Genomic DNA, 19,256 nt, shown 5'->3' on the forward strand with positions numbered 1-19,256 from the left:
ATTTAGGGGGGCGAATTAAGAGATTTTTCTTTTAATTAGTAAGATTTTTAAGGGATCACTAAGGAATTAACCAAAAACAAGGGGCGGGGCCACCCCTGAGCTCTGCATAGCTCCGTCCTTTTTACCTTTTCTTTTAGGTCCATTCAACATTTTTATCTAAGAATTAAACCATTTTATGCTACAGTATTCCTAAAATTTTGAAACTGAGCTGATTGTTTATTTTAATTAGTACAGGTTTGAGGGTTTATTTTGAAAATTTTGAAAAGTATACACCATGACCGTAGGGCAATTATTTTTAGAACGAGTAGATTAGAGTTTGGGAGTCAGTTTTTTTTGTACCACCAAATAGCCCCGTCCAGTTCAACTAGTTAATTTAGGATCAGCTTGTACTTCAATGTTTATACGCTGCTTTTTCTATCTATATCATCAGGCAATCAAAGGAAGGTAAAACGCCAGTAATTATGATATTCCAAGAAGCATGGCTGAAGATGATAGATTAAGTATCAAGCCTATCTCTTTTGTGTTAAGTAGTCTTAAAATTATTCACAGACTTCAAAATCTCTTTTGTGTTAAGTAGTCTAAAAATTATTCACAGACTTCAAAATTTGGAAACTCTTAATTTAGCTATTTTATGTAAGAATAATGAAAGTAGGCTTAGCACAAACACTGCTAACACTTTGTATAGTTCTTGGTTCTTTTTTCTAAGGTTTTTCTATAAAAAAGAAAGTTAATTTAGGCTCGTGTTTAAGAGTTTCTTTTCTTTTCCACACCCTGAAGAGAGTTACGAGACACTACTAATAATGTATACAAACCAAATTAACCTTCACAAATCTCATATAAGCAGCAAGCACGTCTCATGCATATGTATTAGGTGAAAATATAGAATACAAATTTTTGGCCATGACAAGTACATCAGTGTACATGCATGCCATTCATTGAAACGTTTGTCAATATTAAAATTTGAAGAAGAGTCATTTTTTATCTTTCAAAATAGGAGAAGAGATTTCATTAAGAAATTGGAATCAATAGATAATTGTAAGAAGAGACATCAATTTAGTACTATAACAAGTCATGTCACCACTGTTGTGTTGTCATGTACCATTATAATTTAGGAAAGAACCAGCAGTACTGACGGTGGTGTACAGATGTTTTCGGAGGTGACTGGTTGGTATCATGTCTTACTGCACAATGCCTTCACATCGCTTTGTTTAGAAATCTATAACCAGTCTATTTTAGTACCAGAGGAGGTGGAGGCCATGGAAAAGCCAGAAATCTTGTTATGGGGAATCAAAAGTCTTTGTAGGGGCCTAGCTAGGGGTTGCAATCAAGCATAAATTGATTTGGAAACCTAGTTTGCTAAAAAATTCAGGTTCAAGAGCAAGCTGGGCCGGACCGCCGGTGCAACTGGATACTGATCTTCACTCTGGTCAGTCAGTCATTCTTCCTAGAGTGAATTTGAAAGCTGGTTGAATGCAAAAAGATTCTCACACTCACAACATGCCATTATGCCAACTTGGGCATACTTGTAAACAGTTGTAGGATTTTGGAACTAGTAAGAAATTTTATTTTGAAACTAGTAAGATTTTTTTTTAATATTTCTGTTACACCATTGATAAGAATTCCTTCAGCAAACCACATAGTAAGGTATTGGAATATATAATTGTTGAAGCTTAACTGGAAATGAAAGAGCACAAATTTGAGAAACAATAGTTTGGTCTTCAATGAGTGATTATTGGAGTATTAATTTTCGCGTAATAAAGTAGAGTCTATTTGTGGAAATCTTACGTCAGTTATCCACATGAAATAAAGAAAATAATGGATGAAGAACCTCATGATTTTGCTACAGAAGATTTCACCAAAAACATATCTTAATTTTAATAATTAAAGAGACTCCACTTGCGTCCTTGACTTGACGAAAAGATACAGAGTGTTTGTTGGTTGCATACACTGCTGGCAGCAACGGAGGCAGAGGAGGCTAAGGTTGTTGTAGCCCACCCAAAAACCTGTCAAAACTCGTTTTACTATGCTCTTGCACATAAACTTCTACTTCGACTTTGATACTTGTACTTGGGTTTAGTAGAGGCACAGACTGAGGGAGAGAAGAAACACAGAGGTGAAGAAGGATGGAAATCGATTAGAATACACTATGTATTGATCATGTTTTTTTCACCCATAGTTTGTGTAAAATTTATCTAACACTAGCAAATTCGCACACGCGATGCGCCTGCCCCTACATTCCAAGACATGTAAAATGTAACCACAACGATGCATTCACTTCTTCCAAACTGTATTGAGATTAAGATTCTCATTCAATAATAGTTCAACCAAGGGTATCCATTTACACACAAAAAAAACAAAAAAACAATTGTATGCATTTTCTTTAAATGACACTGCCACAGGCAGGTGCAATGACACAAAATCAGAAAAAGAAGAGAGCTAATTTAACCGTCTTCATTTGTTTCAGAATTACCGTGCAATAACTTGTCAACTCAAAATAACCATATAAATAATTAATTCAAGGGCTTCCACAGAGATTGGACCGTTGACTGCCATCCATTTTGGTATCAATCACTATCAAAGTCGAGCTTGCTCAATGATTTTAGGGCTCTAAAGATTCTCCATTGAATGACAATGAAATGTAAGTTAGCAAATAGATGAACTGATAAATGCTAGAATAATAACATGATAATCAAATGATGAGCATCGTAGTATTAAATTTGTTTACTGAATTTGACTCATCTGTAGTACGTCTTTTCTTTCTATTTTTACAATGTTTTACTCAGTCTCTAAATCATTTGAGCTCTCAGATTTTCTTAAACCAAGTATTAACATCAAAAATTAATTTTCAGATGAATACCATACACACAAAAAGCAAATCCATTAAACATAAGTTTTAAGTTCAGGCAGTTGGGACCAATCCACTCCTGATGAGAACTTCAAACATTAGCGTCAGAAACAGAAGTGTATAAGTATGTTAATCATAAATCGCAAAGTTATTAAGTGAGATGAAACGGATCCCTGCTACAAAACAGAAAGACAACTCAATCAAAGATGACAACAATTCTTACTAATGGATGCCTTTTTGCTATATAGATTAATTAATGATGTTTCAAGCACATTATACTGCTTACTTACGAATTTTGATTTATAATTGAGCTTAAAAGTGTCTCTTCTATCGGGAAAACTTACACTTCTATAATATATGTACTGCTTAATTACTTACTGCGTGTAAACAACTTATCATTGAAATTAAACTTTAAACGTGTTTCTTCTTTCAGGAAAATTAGCTAACTTTAGAATTGTCCTCGATTCTTCGGACTGGCCAAAATCTCATGAGATTCAACTGAATAATCAAGAACAGGAATGGGTTCGTTCAGATTCAGTGGCAGCCGAGTAAACAAAAACACAAAGGGTTTCTATTGCTTTCAGTCGCAGCTGATCAAACAAAGAAAACACGGAGGGGCAAGAAGATCTATTCATGTCGGTCCGTTGAAAAGACCCCTTTTCTTTATTATAGTAAGATAACTTAGCGCACCTTCCTATAACGTGTTGTACAACTGACTACTCTTTTGTATAAGCATCCCAACAAATATATGCATCAAAGGTATGATATATATATAGAAATAGAGAGCACTGGACTGAACTAAGCATCCTGTGATCACATTCACGCTATTCATTCTTCTAAGGTTAATCCGTCCCTCAGTGGATATAAGTATGAGCGAACTTTTGTTTAAAGTATGGTGCTGGAAGCTCATGACCTCCGGAAAAGGAAAGATAGAAAATTTGAACCAATTCTCCGAAGAAGAAGAAGAAGATTTTTAGTTCTTATAATAAAATCTGGTTTGAATTAATTTTCCGGTCAACTGAACAATTAGAAAAATCTGCAACCTCAACTTGGGGAAGATATTTTGGATGAGTATGGTCCTTAGTCTACCCTTCTTCTCAGGTATCTTTGTGTGGTTGCATATAATAATTAGGTACTATTCCATCACATCTCAATGTGTTCCCAAAATAAACTCATGGCCCACTGCAGAGAACTCATGGTATTTCGAAGGATAAAGTTATATTAAGAAAATGTTGGACAAGCCAACAGAAACAGAGGCTATGAGAATACAAGCGCATTTGCACAAATTTAATCATTTATCGGTAAATTTTCTTTTTTTTTTTATTTAAGCAAGGATCGGAGACAAAACATTTATTGATTATAGTAAAAAAAAAAAAAAAAGGAGGGGGAGCAAGCACCTGACCTCCGGGAAAGAAAGAAAGATATTACGAGAAGTGAATGCTTATAAAGTAGTGGCCTTGATCGACACAAATCAATGGACTTATTCTTTTGTATCATAAATATATAATCAACCATCTGTTTGCAGAATTTCCCCAACAGTCCCTCTTTCTTTTTAAGTCTGGATTACAGATCACACGCAAGAAAACATCCTAGGATTGCACATAGGAATTAAGATGAGTCTTTATCGGTAGGACTGTCGATGTGAATTGGTTTCACAATCATAGACAAAACATGCTCTATGCTCTTTGAATGTTCTGCTCCAATTCCGTCTCCATGTTGATACATGAACAAAGTTGTTCTTGCAAAATTTAGAACTATGTTCACGAATGAACGATCAAACGGAGATGAAACAATTAGGTAGCGGTTTATCTCTTTAAACGTTTCAAAATTAAGTTTTACGTTTCACGAGCATTTTCGGAGACGTTTGTTTCTTGCATATAGCAGTATATGGATGACGCCACTTCACCTCTTTTTACCTCTGCCTGTATTCAGCATTAAGAAAAAGGCATGTCTAATAAGTTCCTACAAGAATTGTGCGAACAGTAATTTTTGATTTTATTTTTGTCAAATTTTTGAATGACATACCGAAGACGTTGCGAGATCATTTGAAAGTCGACACAGCAAACATGAATAATATATTAGAGGATGATTGTTTTCGAAGGCTTGTAATGCATCATCACTGATGCTTCGATTAGTCGTGAAATATGCAGCCATTAGAAAGACATATCCAACAGATGACACCGACCCATTATGCTGATATTCCATAAAAGTTGGGACATACTCATTATGGCACCATTTTGCTTCTGTCAACATTGCCTTCACCGAATTGGCCAACTAAATAAACGAAGAACAACGCCAATTATCCACAAATTCTCTAAAAAAGTTAGGCGATGGAAAAAAAAAGAACAAAAACAACAATGTACACATATACCGATTTGGTTAAGTGCGGTAAGATGTCAAATTGTTGTTCACTGAGTATCTCGAAAGCCATTTCATTCACGGTGTTGAAGAGGGCTAAGAAACATATCTTCATGTAATATGGCAGGTTCTCCACGGCTTTGGAATCCCACCTTCAAATGAAAATTTGTAAATTAACGCCATAAGAGTTTCGGCTAAGGTAGTTGAAATTTGAGTATATAGGATTATACCTGTCAATAGCAACGGTAAATAGTTCTAGTTCTTCTAAAGATCCATGAGAATCATAGATGTCATCGATTACTAGAGCAAAGCTCATAATTTTGGTGACCCATTCTCTACAACGTCCTTGTCGTGGCTCCCAACAAGCCCCAATATTTGATAAGAAGCACTCAACCAATCGATCTCTTGCAAAATACAATTCCTTTGCAATCCCCATATCATTCCACCATCTGAACCAAAAATGAGATAATAGCACAATTAGTACAGTAAGACATCATTGCAACTAACGGACCGCAGTCCGCATATGCCCTTAAATGTACGTATAAAATAGACATGCACCTTAATACATGCATGAGTTCCATCTTGTGTTGAGCCTGAACCATGTTAAAATTTACTTTAGCCAATTCAAGAAGAGGAGGATTCATATCATTTTGAGACTCATATGCTTCAATGTAAAACCTAGTTTCCGATCTTGGAACCCTCCAGTGAAATGGTGTCTCTAAAGATGACGAACTTGTTTATCAAGGTTAATGTTAATGTTTTTACTTTTGTTGCTTCCATTTTCCGATAGATATTTTCTTGTGAGGAGTATGGCTTCACTTAAGATGCTTTCCCCTTTCATAAGCAGATGTGCCGCTTCAAATAAACTCAGCATTCCCTTTATATCGTAAACAATAGTTTCCTTGAACCCACCTTCCGCGTGTCTGAATTCGTCAAAAACATCTACCACACGCAAGATAAACTTGTTATTAGCTAAAAGAAACGACAAAGCAAACCCACTATATAATTGAAAAACCATGAATTTAACAGGGGCAAACGCCCACACCTCATGGACTTAGCTGGCTCTACCTTGAGATTCATAAAAACCATACTGCCTAAAAAGCCTAAATCTGAGAGAAGTTGCATATAAGTTATCTTTCATCTTCTGTGCATCGTCACGGTCATGGTACATGTCCTCTAGGATTTTGAGAATCTCTTCCTCTATAAAGTAACTCATTCCGAGTCTTTGAATCGCATCGATCAACTCAAGCTTCTCCAGTGGTTTTACTGCATTCTTAAGCAAACCCTTCACTTGTTGTTTTATGTTCTTCACGGGTAATTCCGTATCTGTTTTGTGCTGCATATAAAAAAGTAGTAGTAATTAGTATAATCTTAGAAGATGAACCAGTTCATATAATGAACTACTCGAGTGGAAAATTAATACAATGATCGCCATGTAATTAGTCTTTGGTACTGATTCAACAAAATGGTTATCCCAAATTGCAGGTTGGTACTGAAAGTGCACGGAGTCTTCTGATTGTGCAAGGCGTTTGGTGCTAACAGGCAACCGGCTCGAGAATGGGGTGGAGGTGAAAGGGGACCGTAACGATGATGAAGAACAAGATGGGGAAGAAGAATTTAGGAGTGGATAGTGAATAATTTGAGACATTGCAGAGATCATATTATTAGTTGGTGCCAATGTTCAATGCAAATCTCTCAACTTTCTTTTTTTCTCTCTATCAATGTTATTAATGGGATGGTCCGGATGGATATATATATATATATTTACTAACCGAGTCATTATTACATTTTACATGCACACGTTTTCATTTCATCTTGTCCAAAGATATTTTCATGATAGAACGTCACAGGACAAGTGTTTTAGGGAAACATGCAGCACGGAAGTGACGTACGTATAACTTATTGTTAAACGTCACACGACAAGTGTTTTAGGGAAACATGCAACATGGGAGTGACGTACGTATAACTTATTGTTAAACGTCACACGACAAGTGTTTTTGGGAACATGCAACATGGGCTGCGAGTTTCCAACACAAGTGACTGGTACCCTCCATCACCTAATAACTTTACCACTGTACTACGGTGACACAGTCAATTTTCTTATAGTGGTCGTCCATGCAGTTTAAAGGCTTGCCAAGAATTTTCTTATGGTGGTCGTCCACGCAGTTTTAACAAAAATTTTCTCATTTTGGTTGTCCACCCAGTTTAAACGCATGTCAAGAGTATTGAACTATGAAGAAGACATAACTCCCAAAATAATTGCTAGCCTACATTATTAAATACAGACAAAGGAATGAGAATGTCAATTCAAGTCCATGTCATACATACGTAGGCGGGAGGCAGTTGCATTTGTTATGGCGTACAATTCCTTATTCTGTATCTTACCTGGATTTGGATTACCACCTTGTTAGTGTTTGGTCTTCTTTACACCATTTTCAGTTCAGTTGGTCATGATCGGTCATAATCAGTCATTTTAAGAGTGAGTTTCGTTTATTTCGGCCCGTTTGAATGTCAAAAGATTCTTATAACGCGTGATGAGAACTTAATTGTGATTTAACATGAGCTCAGCTGTTATGGCCTATGCGCATGCTAAATTGACGTCTATGGAATGGACATCGAAGCTTATGAGGGTTCTCGGAACGATATGTGGTGAACTCTTATTGATTCATCCTGTTACTCTAAAGCTGGAGGACCTAAGTGCTATTGAGCTTTAGAAACTCTAAAGGAATAAACTTTATCCCTAGAGCAGTGCAACTCCGTACAGATCACTGTGTTTATACGGTCATAATTTCAATTGTGGGTATTTCAAATCTGTTTGATTATGGATTGATCACTACACCTTCAGGAAATTCAAATTCCAATCAGCATGTTCAAGATTTGCGCAATTCAAGGAAATATCAACGGAGTCATTCAAGTTCTTTGACTCAATGTTATTCCGCGTAAGCCAATTCACCACGCTAAGAAAAAACAGAGGAATCGTAGGAAGGTGAAGAAAATCCAAAAACAGAATCTATCTCGGAAGGTTAAGCTACTTACCAATCAAAACACTTCTCATAATACTGTTACCACTTCTGAAACTTCACCTATGGATATTGAGGAGCCAATTTCAGTCTCTATCCCAAAGCCAGCCTTTACTATACATATTGAGTCTGAACCTGATCTTGATGTCACTCAAACCAATCTTAACAATTCGTCCCAAAACCTCCAGTTTATCATCAATCATCTTCAAGTTCAAATTCCAGCCTCCATATCCCCTTAGTTGAACCTGCACGGTCTTCTAAAACACCAAACTCTTCCACCGATATTACTTACACCTGTTCCAATCCTTTCTAAACTCCAAAATTTTCCATCCTGCCGTTTTGTACCTTATGATGATCATTCTCAATAATATGTCGTATCATTCAGTTTTCTTAGAGGGTAAAAGCGCAAAGGTGGGTAAGCAGCAAATGCGAAAGATGACAAATATTATTGCGAATTCACTTGAATGAACTAAACGTTATACATACTATAGTTTTCAGTTAAGGTATACCCGAGGAAAATAAAAATGGAAGAAATAAATTATGAAGTGTTTCTACAGATGTTTTTAAAACTAAAATGAGCAAAGGTAAGAAGGTTCAAAATGATCGAATGATGTGTAGTTTATCAGGGTTGGAGATAGCTGATAGGATTTCTCTGTTCCCATTGCTTCAAGGGTTCATTAATTAAACAATGTTTACAATGTGAGAGCAGTAAAAACAGCAAACCAAAATATTTTTTTCTTTGTAACTTTAGATTTCTTAGCAATTTGTAATTCATCGTCTTTCTAATCACTAACATAATACATCTTCCCCCTCGAAGGCCTTGATAAATAAAACTCCCACATTAAACGGTGATGAAACCCTCACTTCCTATTGGACTAGAAAGGTCTTTTCTAATGTACAAGCTATGGTGAGGACACTTGGCATAACTCTATTGGTAGTAATAATTAAAATTTTGCTACACTTTGTTTACATAAGCTACTTAACTGTTAGTTAGTTACGATGTTGACAAAAAAGTAGATAGACAATGGTTATGTTAAAATTTATACCTGAATTATTTATTTACACCGTGTTTACACCAATACTTAACTGCACTTTAATTAGGATGGACAAAACTTACGTCCAAATTGTTAAGTAAATAAAAAATAAAATAAAATAAAACGTGAAACTCTTTGTTTCACACGTAATTCAGGAACTATGTTAAAAAAGAAAATCGATGATTCACTGAAAAAAGGAAATCGCTTATTAAGGAAATCTGAAGTTCGTGTTAAAGAAGGAAATCCGTAATCTTCCCCCTTCAGAAAACAGTTTAAATCAAAGAGTTTCAGAAACATTGAATCAAGCGACGACTACAAGTATTTGAATGGGAAACGATATTTTTATAGTTGAGAGTTTCTTTCATTGCCAGTTAATAAGTAGACAGGTTGATTATCCTATGGTAGAATTAGTCGCCCATGGTAGAAGCACATTACAATTGTTCTTCGTGATTAATGAAATCCGAAAACCAGGGAGTCTTGGAAACTTGGGGGGATCTGGTTAAAGATATCGGTAATACCCATTGCTCAAGATAAAAAGGCCATATGGTGACTAATTTCAGGTACTGTTTGTGTTTAATCTATGTGTTTCAAAAACAAGACTAATTTAGGGTTTTTCTTGTAGGTTCTTCCATTTGGTTTAATTCTAAAACTATTAATAAAATCTAAAAGATCTGGTTGGTGGTGAAGATGAGGGATCAACCGCACCATTCTAAAGGTTTTTCTTAGTTTCGTTTGTTTAATTGGTTTGAGTTCGTTCTTTTGACCCTATCTTTTTCTCCTTATCGTTCGGGAAAGACAGGAGCAGGTGATTTAGGTAATTTATTGGTGTTTTTGTGCTTCTGTTGATGACGTTTCTTTGTTTTTGTTTCCTATGGTGGTGTCGATGGTGTAGGATACAATTTTGGTTTTGAAGATAGCGTTGCAGTGCTTTCCAGGGATTTTTTATTTTTTTAAAAAAAATTAGGGTTTACAACGTTCATGTTCCTAGACAACTTCTGATCTTAGCATTCAGCACTATTTGTACCCAAAGTTACGTTTGGGAGCGAAACACGATTGAATCGATTATTTGATGTGTGTTTTGGGTTAGGAGGCGAATTGGAGAACAAATAAAGAGACACAGGTTTAACATTGTTCGGCATGGTTTTCCTACGTCCACGGACGAATCCCCTAGGGGAGTGGTATTTTATTGATATTTAGAATTACAATGCTCTTTTCTTATATTGGCCGCCTTTCTATGATTTCTGCTCCCCCCTATTTATAAAGTTCAATATCTAATTTCAGTATAAACATAAATGGCATTAACTGCTCATTCATGCCCCCATCTTAAATTCTGCATGAAACTACTCGAATTAATTTTGCATGTTCAATTCTGTATGAAACTGCTGGAATTATATTGCATGCCTCCGTGTTAAATTCTGCATGAAACCGCTGGAATTAATAATGCATTTCTCCTGAATTAATTCGCATGAAACTGCTCATTCATGCCTCTTGAATTAATTCGCATGAAACTACTCATTCATGCCTCCAGTAGAAATTATGCATGCTGGCTGGCAGACTGGAATGATTGTTAACAGGCATAATGGCTGGCAGTATGGATGGATGCTGGCTGGCAGACTGGATTGATTGGCCGACATGCATAATGGCTGGTAGCATGTATGAAGGCTAGATGGCAGGCCAGCTGACAGCACGGGTAGAGACTGGATGGCAGTGCGATAGAGTATTTAGCTGGGAATTGACTGACAGCACTGCTGGCAACATAAATGGAAACTTTATGGCAGCATCATTGGCAACATGAGTGGAAACTGCATGGCAGCACCATCGGCAACACGTCCTTGACATTCACTTATGGTTTATTTTGATCGTTGACCGGTTGTTGACTTTTCCATTGACCTTGACCATTGACCGGGAGATGATTTTGACCATTGACCGGGTGTTGACTTTGACCGTTGACCGGTCATTGATTTTATGTAATACTGGGAAGGCTGGTGGGCTTCTTCGGTTGACTGGTTAGCAGGCTTGGATGAGGGCCAATAGATGATTCAAGTACCAATTTGTCCCATTATGTGGCATTTTTACTTATAGTACAAACATCGCCCCCTCTTAACCTCCAACTTGTTGGGGGTTAAGAAATTTTCGTTTTCCTTAGTCAATGACAAAACTCACCCCCAAGTGTGGATTATTGATGCTGAGGTGATTTGGAAAACTTCCCTTGTTGTTTGCGGAAATTACAATCAACACGCCCCCAAGTGAGGCTATTGTGACTGGGAGATCGGTGGGCAAAAGTTGGGCATGAATCGTTGTTGTATGCAAAAATGGACTGAAGGCTGGACTAGACTGCAACGGAAGCGTGATGCTGCAGAGGAGTGGTGTTGAAAGTGATTTGTAACTATTGATGTAAAATGAACTGTGGTACTTGTGTAGAACTTGATTAGTAACTGTTGTATGGAAAAAATGAGTTATATTTGATGTCACTCGGCTGGAATATGTGTGAGCTGTTGTTGTAAAAGAAATTTGAATTTGCAGACTGTAAGAAATTTCCGACCAAACTAGGTAGTACTAGCTGTTGGTATTAAGCTACTGTCAATTACGGAATGAGCCGAGGTAGTTGCGAGCGAAAGGGTGTGACCCTTTAGTAATTGAGATTATAACATACTTTGTGCGTTGTTGGACCTCCAATGGTCTTGGTAGTGCTACTGGATGTAACATCGATCTTTATATGTCTCCAGTAGTTATATGAATCAGGATAGCAGCAGCGTTGTCGACTAGATCACAATAGTTGCTGAGGAACTGGATTGCAATGATTTCGGTAAACTGGACTGTGACGGCTACAAAAACCGTCCTATGCAGTAATGAGCAAAACTGGGTGGTAATAGCTTTAAGAAAAGTAGGTCTGCAGTAGCTGTGATCAACTTGGAATACAGGAGCTGCAAATAGAGCTGGACTGCAACAACTTTGATCAGCTGGACTGCAACAACAACGAGTAAAGATGCACTGCAGCAGCTGCGATCGTCTGGACTTCAAGAGCTGTGAACAGAGCTGGACTGCAGTAGCTACGATCAGCTGGACTGCAGCAACGACGAGCAAAGTTGCACTACAGCAGCTGCGAACATAGTTGTACTGCAGTAGCTTCGATCAGCTGAACTGCAGCAGTGAAGAGCAAAGTTGTTGGTAGGTTGGGAAACCTACAATAAAATATTGCAAGCGCACAACGTGTAAATAGTAGACAATAGAAAGTACAGGTCGTTCCCACAAGGAGTGTGAAATACTCTACTAACTAATACCAAGAATTAACTAATCAATAGGATGATGTTTAGGGATTTTTCAAATATCCGGAACAAAATGAAATAATAAATAGTCGTAAAAAAATAGGTTATGGGTTATTAAGGTTTTTGATTTCTACCAATTCAATCATACAAACTCAACTAATCTCTATGTATTACTCAAAACAAATATTGAACTAAATCTTATACCTCGGAAGATGGTATGTTAAATTCTAAAATATTGTTTCTCTGCTATAATCTCCTTCGCTTCACGGGTAGTGATTCTAAAGCATTACCTATCAATCCTAAAGCATATCACGTCAATGGATTTAACGGAAGAATGAAATATCAATGGAAAAGCATAAATAATCAAAACAACCACATAAACGATGAATCACCAAGCTATATCAAGAGAAATTGCTAGTCAATGAATTATTATTAGAGATATCATCGTAGCGTTTAAACAATTAAATGGCTTCCATCTAGACCCTAACAAACGATTAATCAAACCATGGAGAAAATGAAATCAAAATCACAAAACCCTTGTTTCTCCTCTGTGGCTCTGCAGCCGTGCCTCCCCTCTCAAATATTCGACATCCTTTATATACACCTTCCCTTTCTTTTATTTCATTAAACAAAGTATCAAAATAAATTATTTCATGAAATACTTGCACTCAATTTGATGTCGTCATCAGTATCTTTCCCCAAATAGGATTGCCACCTCGTTCTTCCAGTGAAATAATAAACTCTCCTTATTCGCAAAATCTCCCAAATGAAGAAAGAATTATTTTATTTGCAAAATCTCACGTGTAAATATTCCTCAATTAATTTTTCACATGGCAAATAAATTATCCTTCCCGGTGGAATATATTTGTAATAAAGTAAGAAAGATAAAATACTTCTCATTTTCAGTTTGCATGTGCCAACCCAAGTTTGATTTCAATTCCTTTGTTGCGTTTGTGCCTCGCCTATGAAACAATTTTATGTTGCTGATATATATGGAGATACCAGGCCAGCTACATTTTGTAATTATTTTCATTTTGGTTGTTGATATATGGAAATATCAGGCCAACCTCATTTCATCATTGTGGTTGCTGATACATGGAAATATCAGGCCAACCTCATTTCATAATTGTGGTTGTCGATACTTGGAAATACCAGGCCAACCCGACTGTTGATACATGGAAATACTAGGCCAGGATAATAAGTGTTGCTGATATATAGAAATACCAAGCCAGTATAATTGATCGTTGTGGTTGCTGATACATGGAAATACCAGGCCAACCATATTTCATCATTGCTGATATATGGAAGTACTAGGCCAACCACATTTTTCCATTTTCGTCGCAAACACCATTAAGTCTCACATTTTATTGTTTATTCGTTGGATGATCGAATTCACTTGTACTTTCTACAAAAGCACTAAAATAGTATTAGTAACTAAAATATTGGATCATAGCTAATATAAATATGGGTATAAAATGTAGCATATACATGCTTATCAACACCCCCACACTTATATTTTGCTAGTCCTCGAGCAAAACAGAGATATTATGCAATTGATTTTTATTTTATTTTTTTATTCTAAGAAAAGTGGAAACCTGCAAAATATGGATAATGACCCACTCCCCCACACTTAAAAATTATATTTTCCTCAATGTAATTGAGTCATCCAACGTAGAAATTAAGATGGGAAATACAAAAATAAACAATAAAAATAAGAGATAGAGTAGAGGGAACAAATCTGATGGGTTGACTCCCATGAAGCGAAACGTATTTGTTTCCCTACTTGCCAATAGCATGTAGTCTCAAACAAGGTGAAGTTGGTACCCCAAAGTAGACATTCAATCATATATATAGAGTCTAAAAAGTTGAGGATCATCTCAACTAATCCGGTCAACTGAAGATATGTCCCTGTGAACACTATAAACCTCCAAAATGGTATGTAAATTCATTCTCAATCGAAAACTTTAAGTGATATTCAAATAATGCATAGATGGGATAAGTAAATCATTCCCATACGCAACAAATTCAGATTGTTTGACAGTTTTTATTCGCGGAACACGCTCTAAATCAGCTGAATTAATTTCCGCAGAACAAGAGCTCAATGGAGCAATAATATCACGACTCATAGACCCATTATCATCTAAAGCGATTTCATTATTAATATCATCAAGACGAAAAAATTCAGAACTTAATGTCTTAAGGGTCAAGGTCGGATCGACAAAACTAGAGGTTCTAATTTGGGGTTCTATTTATTAGTGTCTAGCAATGATGCGGAGTCTAACAAGGCATTGACTTCAAAAATAACACTATTATCATCAAAACAAAACCCTAAATGAGCTAAGCAAACCTCTAATGGATTTTCCAAGTGTCTCTTACAAAAGCTTGCTTAGTACATACTTTCTTTTCGCCTGCAGCACTTCGGACTAAGGTACCTAAAAAGAAATCAAGCAAACTGCATAAAAAGACTAAAATAAATTTAAAAGAAAAATAAATTATGTACAAAAACTAAAAATAAACTATATACAATGATATCAACAAAAGAGTATTTTTCAACCACTCCCCGGCAGCGGCGCCAAAAACTTGGTAGGTTGGGAAACCTACAATAAAATACTGCAAGCGCACAACGTCCAACTAGTAAACAATCAAAAGTACAAGTCGTTCCCACGAGGAGTGTGAAATGCTCTATCAACTAATACCAAGAATTAACTAATCAATAGGATGATGTTTAGGGATTTTTAAGATATCCGAAACAAAATGAAACAATAAATAATCGTAACAAAATGGGTTATGGGTTATTAAAGTTTTCGATTTCTACCAATTCAATCATATAAACTCAACTAATCTCTATGTATCACTCAAGACAAATATTGAACTCAATCTCATGCCTCGGAAGATGATATGTTAAATTCTAAAATATTGTTTCTCCGTTCTAATCTCCTTCGCTTCATGGGTAGTGATTCTAAAGCATTACCTATCAATCCTAAAGCATATCATGTCAATGGATTTAACCGAAGAACGAAATATAAATTGAAAAGCATAGATAATCAAAACAACCATAAACGACTAATCACCAAGCTCTATGAAGAGAAATTACTAGTCAATGAATTATTATTAGAGATATCATAGTAGTGTTTAAACAATTAAATGGCTTCCATCTAGACCCTAACAAACGATTTACCAAATCATGGAGAAAATGAAATCAAAATCACAAAACCCTTGTTTCTCCTCTGCGGCTCTCCAGCCGTTCCTCCCCTCTTAAATATTCGACAGCCTTCTTATACACCTTCCATTTCTTTTATTTCATTCAACAAAGTATCAAAATAAATTATTCCATGAAATACTTGCACACAATTTGATGTCGTCATCAGTATCTTTCCCCAAATAGTATTGCCACCTCGTTCTTTCAACGAAATAATAAACTCTCCTTATTTCCAAAAGCTCCCAAATGAAGAAAGAATTATTTTATTTCCAAAATAATCTCAGGTGTAAATATTCCTCAATTAATTCTTCACATGGAAAATAAATTATCCTTCCCGGTGGAATATATTTGTAATAAAGTAAGAAAGATAAAATACTTCTCATTTTCATTTTGCATGTGCCAACCCCAGTTTGATTTCAATTCCTTTGTTGTGTTTGTGGCTCGCGCTATGAAACAATTTTATGCTGCTGATATATATGGAGATACCAGGCCAGCTACATTTTGTAATTATTTTCATTGTGGTTGCTGATATATGGAAATACCAGGCCAACCTCATTTCATCATTGTGGTTGCTGATATATGGAAATACAAGACCAACCCCATTTCATAATTGTGGTTGTTGATACATGGAAATACCAGGCCAACCCGGCTGCTGATACATGGAAATACCAGGCCAACATAATAAGTGCTGCTCATATATAGAAATACCAGGCCAGTATAATTGACCATTGTGGTTGCTGATACATGGAAATACCAGTCCAACCACATTTCATCATTGTGGTTGATGATATATGGAACTACCAGGCCAACCACATTTTTCCATTTTCGTCGCAAACACCACTAAGTCTCACATCTTGCTGTTTATTCGCTGGATGATCGAATTCACTTGTACTTTCTACAAAATCACTAAAATAGTATTAGTAAGTAAAATATTGTATCATAGCTAATATAAATATGGGTATAAAATGTAGCATATACATGCTTATAAACACCCCTACACTTATATTTTGCTGGTCCTCGAGCAAAACAGAGATATTACGCAATTGATTTTTATTTATTTTTTATTCTAAGAAAAGTGGAAACCTGCAAAAATATGGATAATGACCCAGTCCTACACACTTAAATTTTATATTGTCCTCAATATAATTGAGTCATCCAACGTAGAAATTAAGATGGAAAATACAAAAATAAACAATAAAAATAAGAGATAGAGTAGAGGGAACAAATCCCATGAAGCGAAATGTATTTGTTTCCCTACTTGCCAATATCATGTAGTCTCAAACAAGGTGAATTTGGTACCCCAAAGTAGACATTCAATCATATATATAGGGTCTAAAAAGTTGAGGATCATCTCAACTAATCCGGTCAGCTGAAGATATGTTCCTGTGAACACTATAAACCTCCATAATGGTATGTAAATTCATTCTCAATCGAAAACTTTAAGTGATATTAAAATAATGCATAGATGGGATAAGTAAATCATTCCCATATGCAACAAATTCAGATTGTTTGACAGTTTTTATTCGCGGAACACGCTCTAAATCAGGTTCTAAATCAGCTGAATTAATTTCCGCGGAACAAGAGCTCAATGGATCAATAATATCACGACTCATAGACCCATTATCATTTAAAGCGGTTTTATTATTAACATCAAGACGAAAAAATTCAGAACTTAATGGCTTAAGGATCAAGGTCGGATCGACAAAACTAGAGGTTCTAATTTGGGGTTCCATTTATTAGTGTCTAGAAATGATGCGGAGTCTAACAAGGCATTGACTTCACAAATAACACTATCATCATCAAAACCAAAACCAAAATGAGCTAAGAAAACCTCTAATGGATCTTCCAAGTGGATCTTGCAAAAGATTGCCGAGTACATACTTGCTTTTCGCCCGGAGCACTTCGGACTAAGGTACCTAAAAAGAAATCAAGCAAACTGCATAAAATGACTAAAATAAATTTAAAAGAAAAATAAAAATAAATTATGTACAAAAACTAAAAATACACTATATACAATGATATCAACAAAAGAATATTTTTCAACCACTCCCCGACAGCGGTGCCAAAAACTTGTTAGGTTGGGAAACCTACATTAAAATACTGCAAGCGCACAACGTCCAACTAGTAGACAATCGCAAGTACAAGTTGTTCCTACGAGGAGTGTGAAATACTCTACCAACTAATACCAAGAATTAACTAATCAATAGGATGATGTTTAGGGATTTTTCAGATATCCGAAACAAAATGAAACAATAAATAGTCGTAACAAAATGGGTTATGGGTTATTAAGGTTTTCAATTTCTACCAATTCGATCATATAAACTCAACTAATCTCTATGTATTACTCAAGACAAATATTGAACTCAATCTCATGCCTCGGAAGATGGTATGTTAAATTCTAAAATATTGTTTCTCCGCTGTAATTTCCTTCGCTTCATGGGTAGTGATTCTAAAGCATTACCTAGCAATCCTAAAGCATATCATGTCAATGGATTTAACCGAAGAACGAAATATCAATTGAAAAGCATAGATAATCAAAACAACCATAAACGATTAATCACCAAGCTCTATGACGAGAAATTACTAGTCAATGAATTATTATTAGAGATATCATCGTAGTGTTTAAACAATTAAATGGCTTCCATCTAGACCCTAACAAACGATTTAGCAAATCATGGAGAAAATGAAATCAAAATCACAAAACCCTTGTTTCTCCTCTGCGGCTCTGCAGCCGTTCCTCCTCTCTCAAATATTCGACATCCTTATTATACACCTTCCATTTCTTTTATTTCATTCAACAAAGTATCAAAATAAATTATTCCATGAAACACTTGCACACAATTTGATGTCGTCATCAGTATCTTTTCCCAAATAGTATTGCCACCTCGTTCTTCCAATGAAATAATAAACTCTCCTTATTTCCAAAAGCTCCCAAATGAAGAAAGAATTATTTTATCTGCAAAATAATCTCACGTGTAAATATTCCTCAATTAATTCTTCACATGACAAATAAATTATCCTTCCCGGTGGAATATATTTGTAATAAAATAAGAAAGATAAAATACTTCTCATTTTCAGTTTGCATGTGCCAACCCCAGTTTGATTTAAATTACTTTGTTGCGTTTGTGCCTCGCCTATGAAACAATTTTATGCTGCTGATATATATGGAGATACCAGGCCAGCTGCATTTTGTAATTATTTTCATTGTGGCTGCTGATATATGGAAATACCAGGCCAACCTCATTTCATCATTGTGGTTGCTGATATATGGAAATACCAGGCCAACCGCATTTCATAATTGTGGTTGCTGATACATGGAAATATCAGGCCAACCCGGCTGCTGATACATGGAAATACCAGGCCAGCATAATAAGTGCTGCTCATATATAGAAATTCCAGGCCAGCATAATTGACCATTGTGGTTGTTGATACATGGAAATACCAGGCCAATCACATTTCATCATTGTGATTGCTGATATATGGAACTATCAGGCCAACCACATTTTTCCATTTTCGTCGCAAACACTATTAAGT

At 35.9% G+C, this 19,256-nt stretch overlaps 1 protein-coding gene across 1 annotated transcript; it reads right to left on the reverse strand.

The window, feature by feature from the left end:
* Positions 1–4,680: 4,680 nt before the first annotated feature.
* On the reverse strand, positions 4,681–6,909 carry LOC113344198 ((-)-alpha-terpineol synthase-like). Its single transcript, XM_026588212.1, has 8 exons — positions 6,627–6,909; positions 6,272–6,539; positions 5,969–6,145; positions 5,762–5,921; positions 5,434–5,652; positions 5,217–5,355; positions 4,871–5,119; positions 4,681–4,767 (listed from the first exon to the last, which is right to left on the reverse strand). Exons 1-8 carry the CDS (start codon positions 6,861–6,863, stop codon positions 4,681–4,683), a joined length of 1,536 nt encoding a protein of 511 aa, XP_026443997.1. The 5' UTR covers positions 6,864–6,909.
* Positions 6,910–19,256: the final 12,347 nt, after the last annotated feature.

The sequence above is a fragment of the Papaver somniferum genome, unplaced genomic scaffold (assembly GCF_003573695.1).
Source record: "Papaver somniferum cultivar HN1 unplaced genomic scaffold, ASM357369v1 unplaced-scaffold_75, whole genome shotgun sequence".
In the NCBI taxonomy this organism is placed as follows: Eukaryota; Viridiplantae; Streptophyta; class Magnoliopsida; order Ranunculales; family Papaveraceae; genus Papaver; species Papaver somniferum.

Bases quoted from the DNA above. Each gene is read 5' to 3' on its own strand.
- LOC113344198 (XM_026588212.1), bottom strand. From the start codon at position 6,863: ATGATCTCTGCAATGTCTCAAATTATTCACTATCCACTCCTAAATTCT. The intron at 5,922-5,968 runs GTAAAAACATTA...CGTCATCTTTAG, and splicing joins GGAAAATGGAAGCAACAAAA to AGACACCATTTCACTGGAGG. The intron at 4,768-4,870 runs GTATGTCATTCA...TGCTGAATACAG, and splicing joins ATGATCTCGCAACGTCTTCG to GCAGAGGTAAAAAGAGGTGA.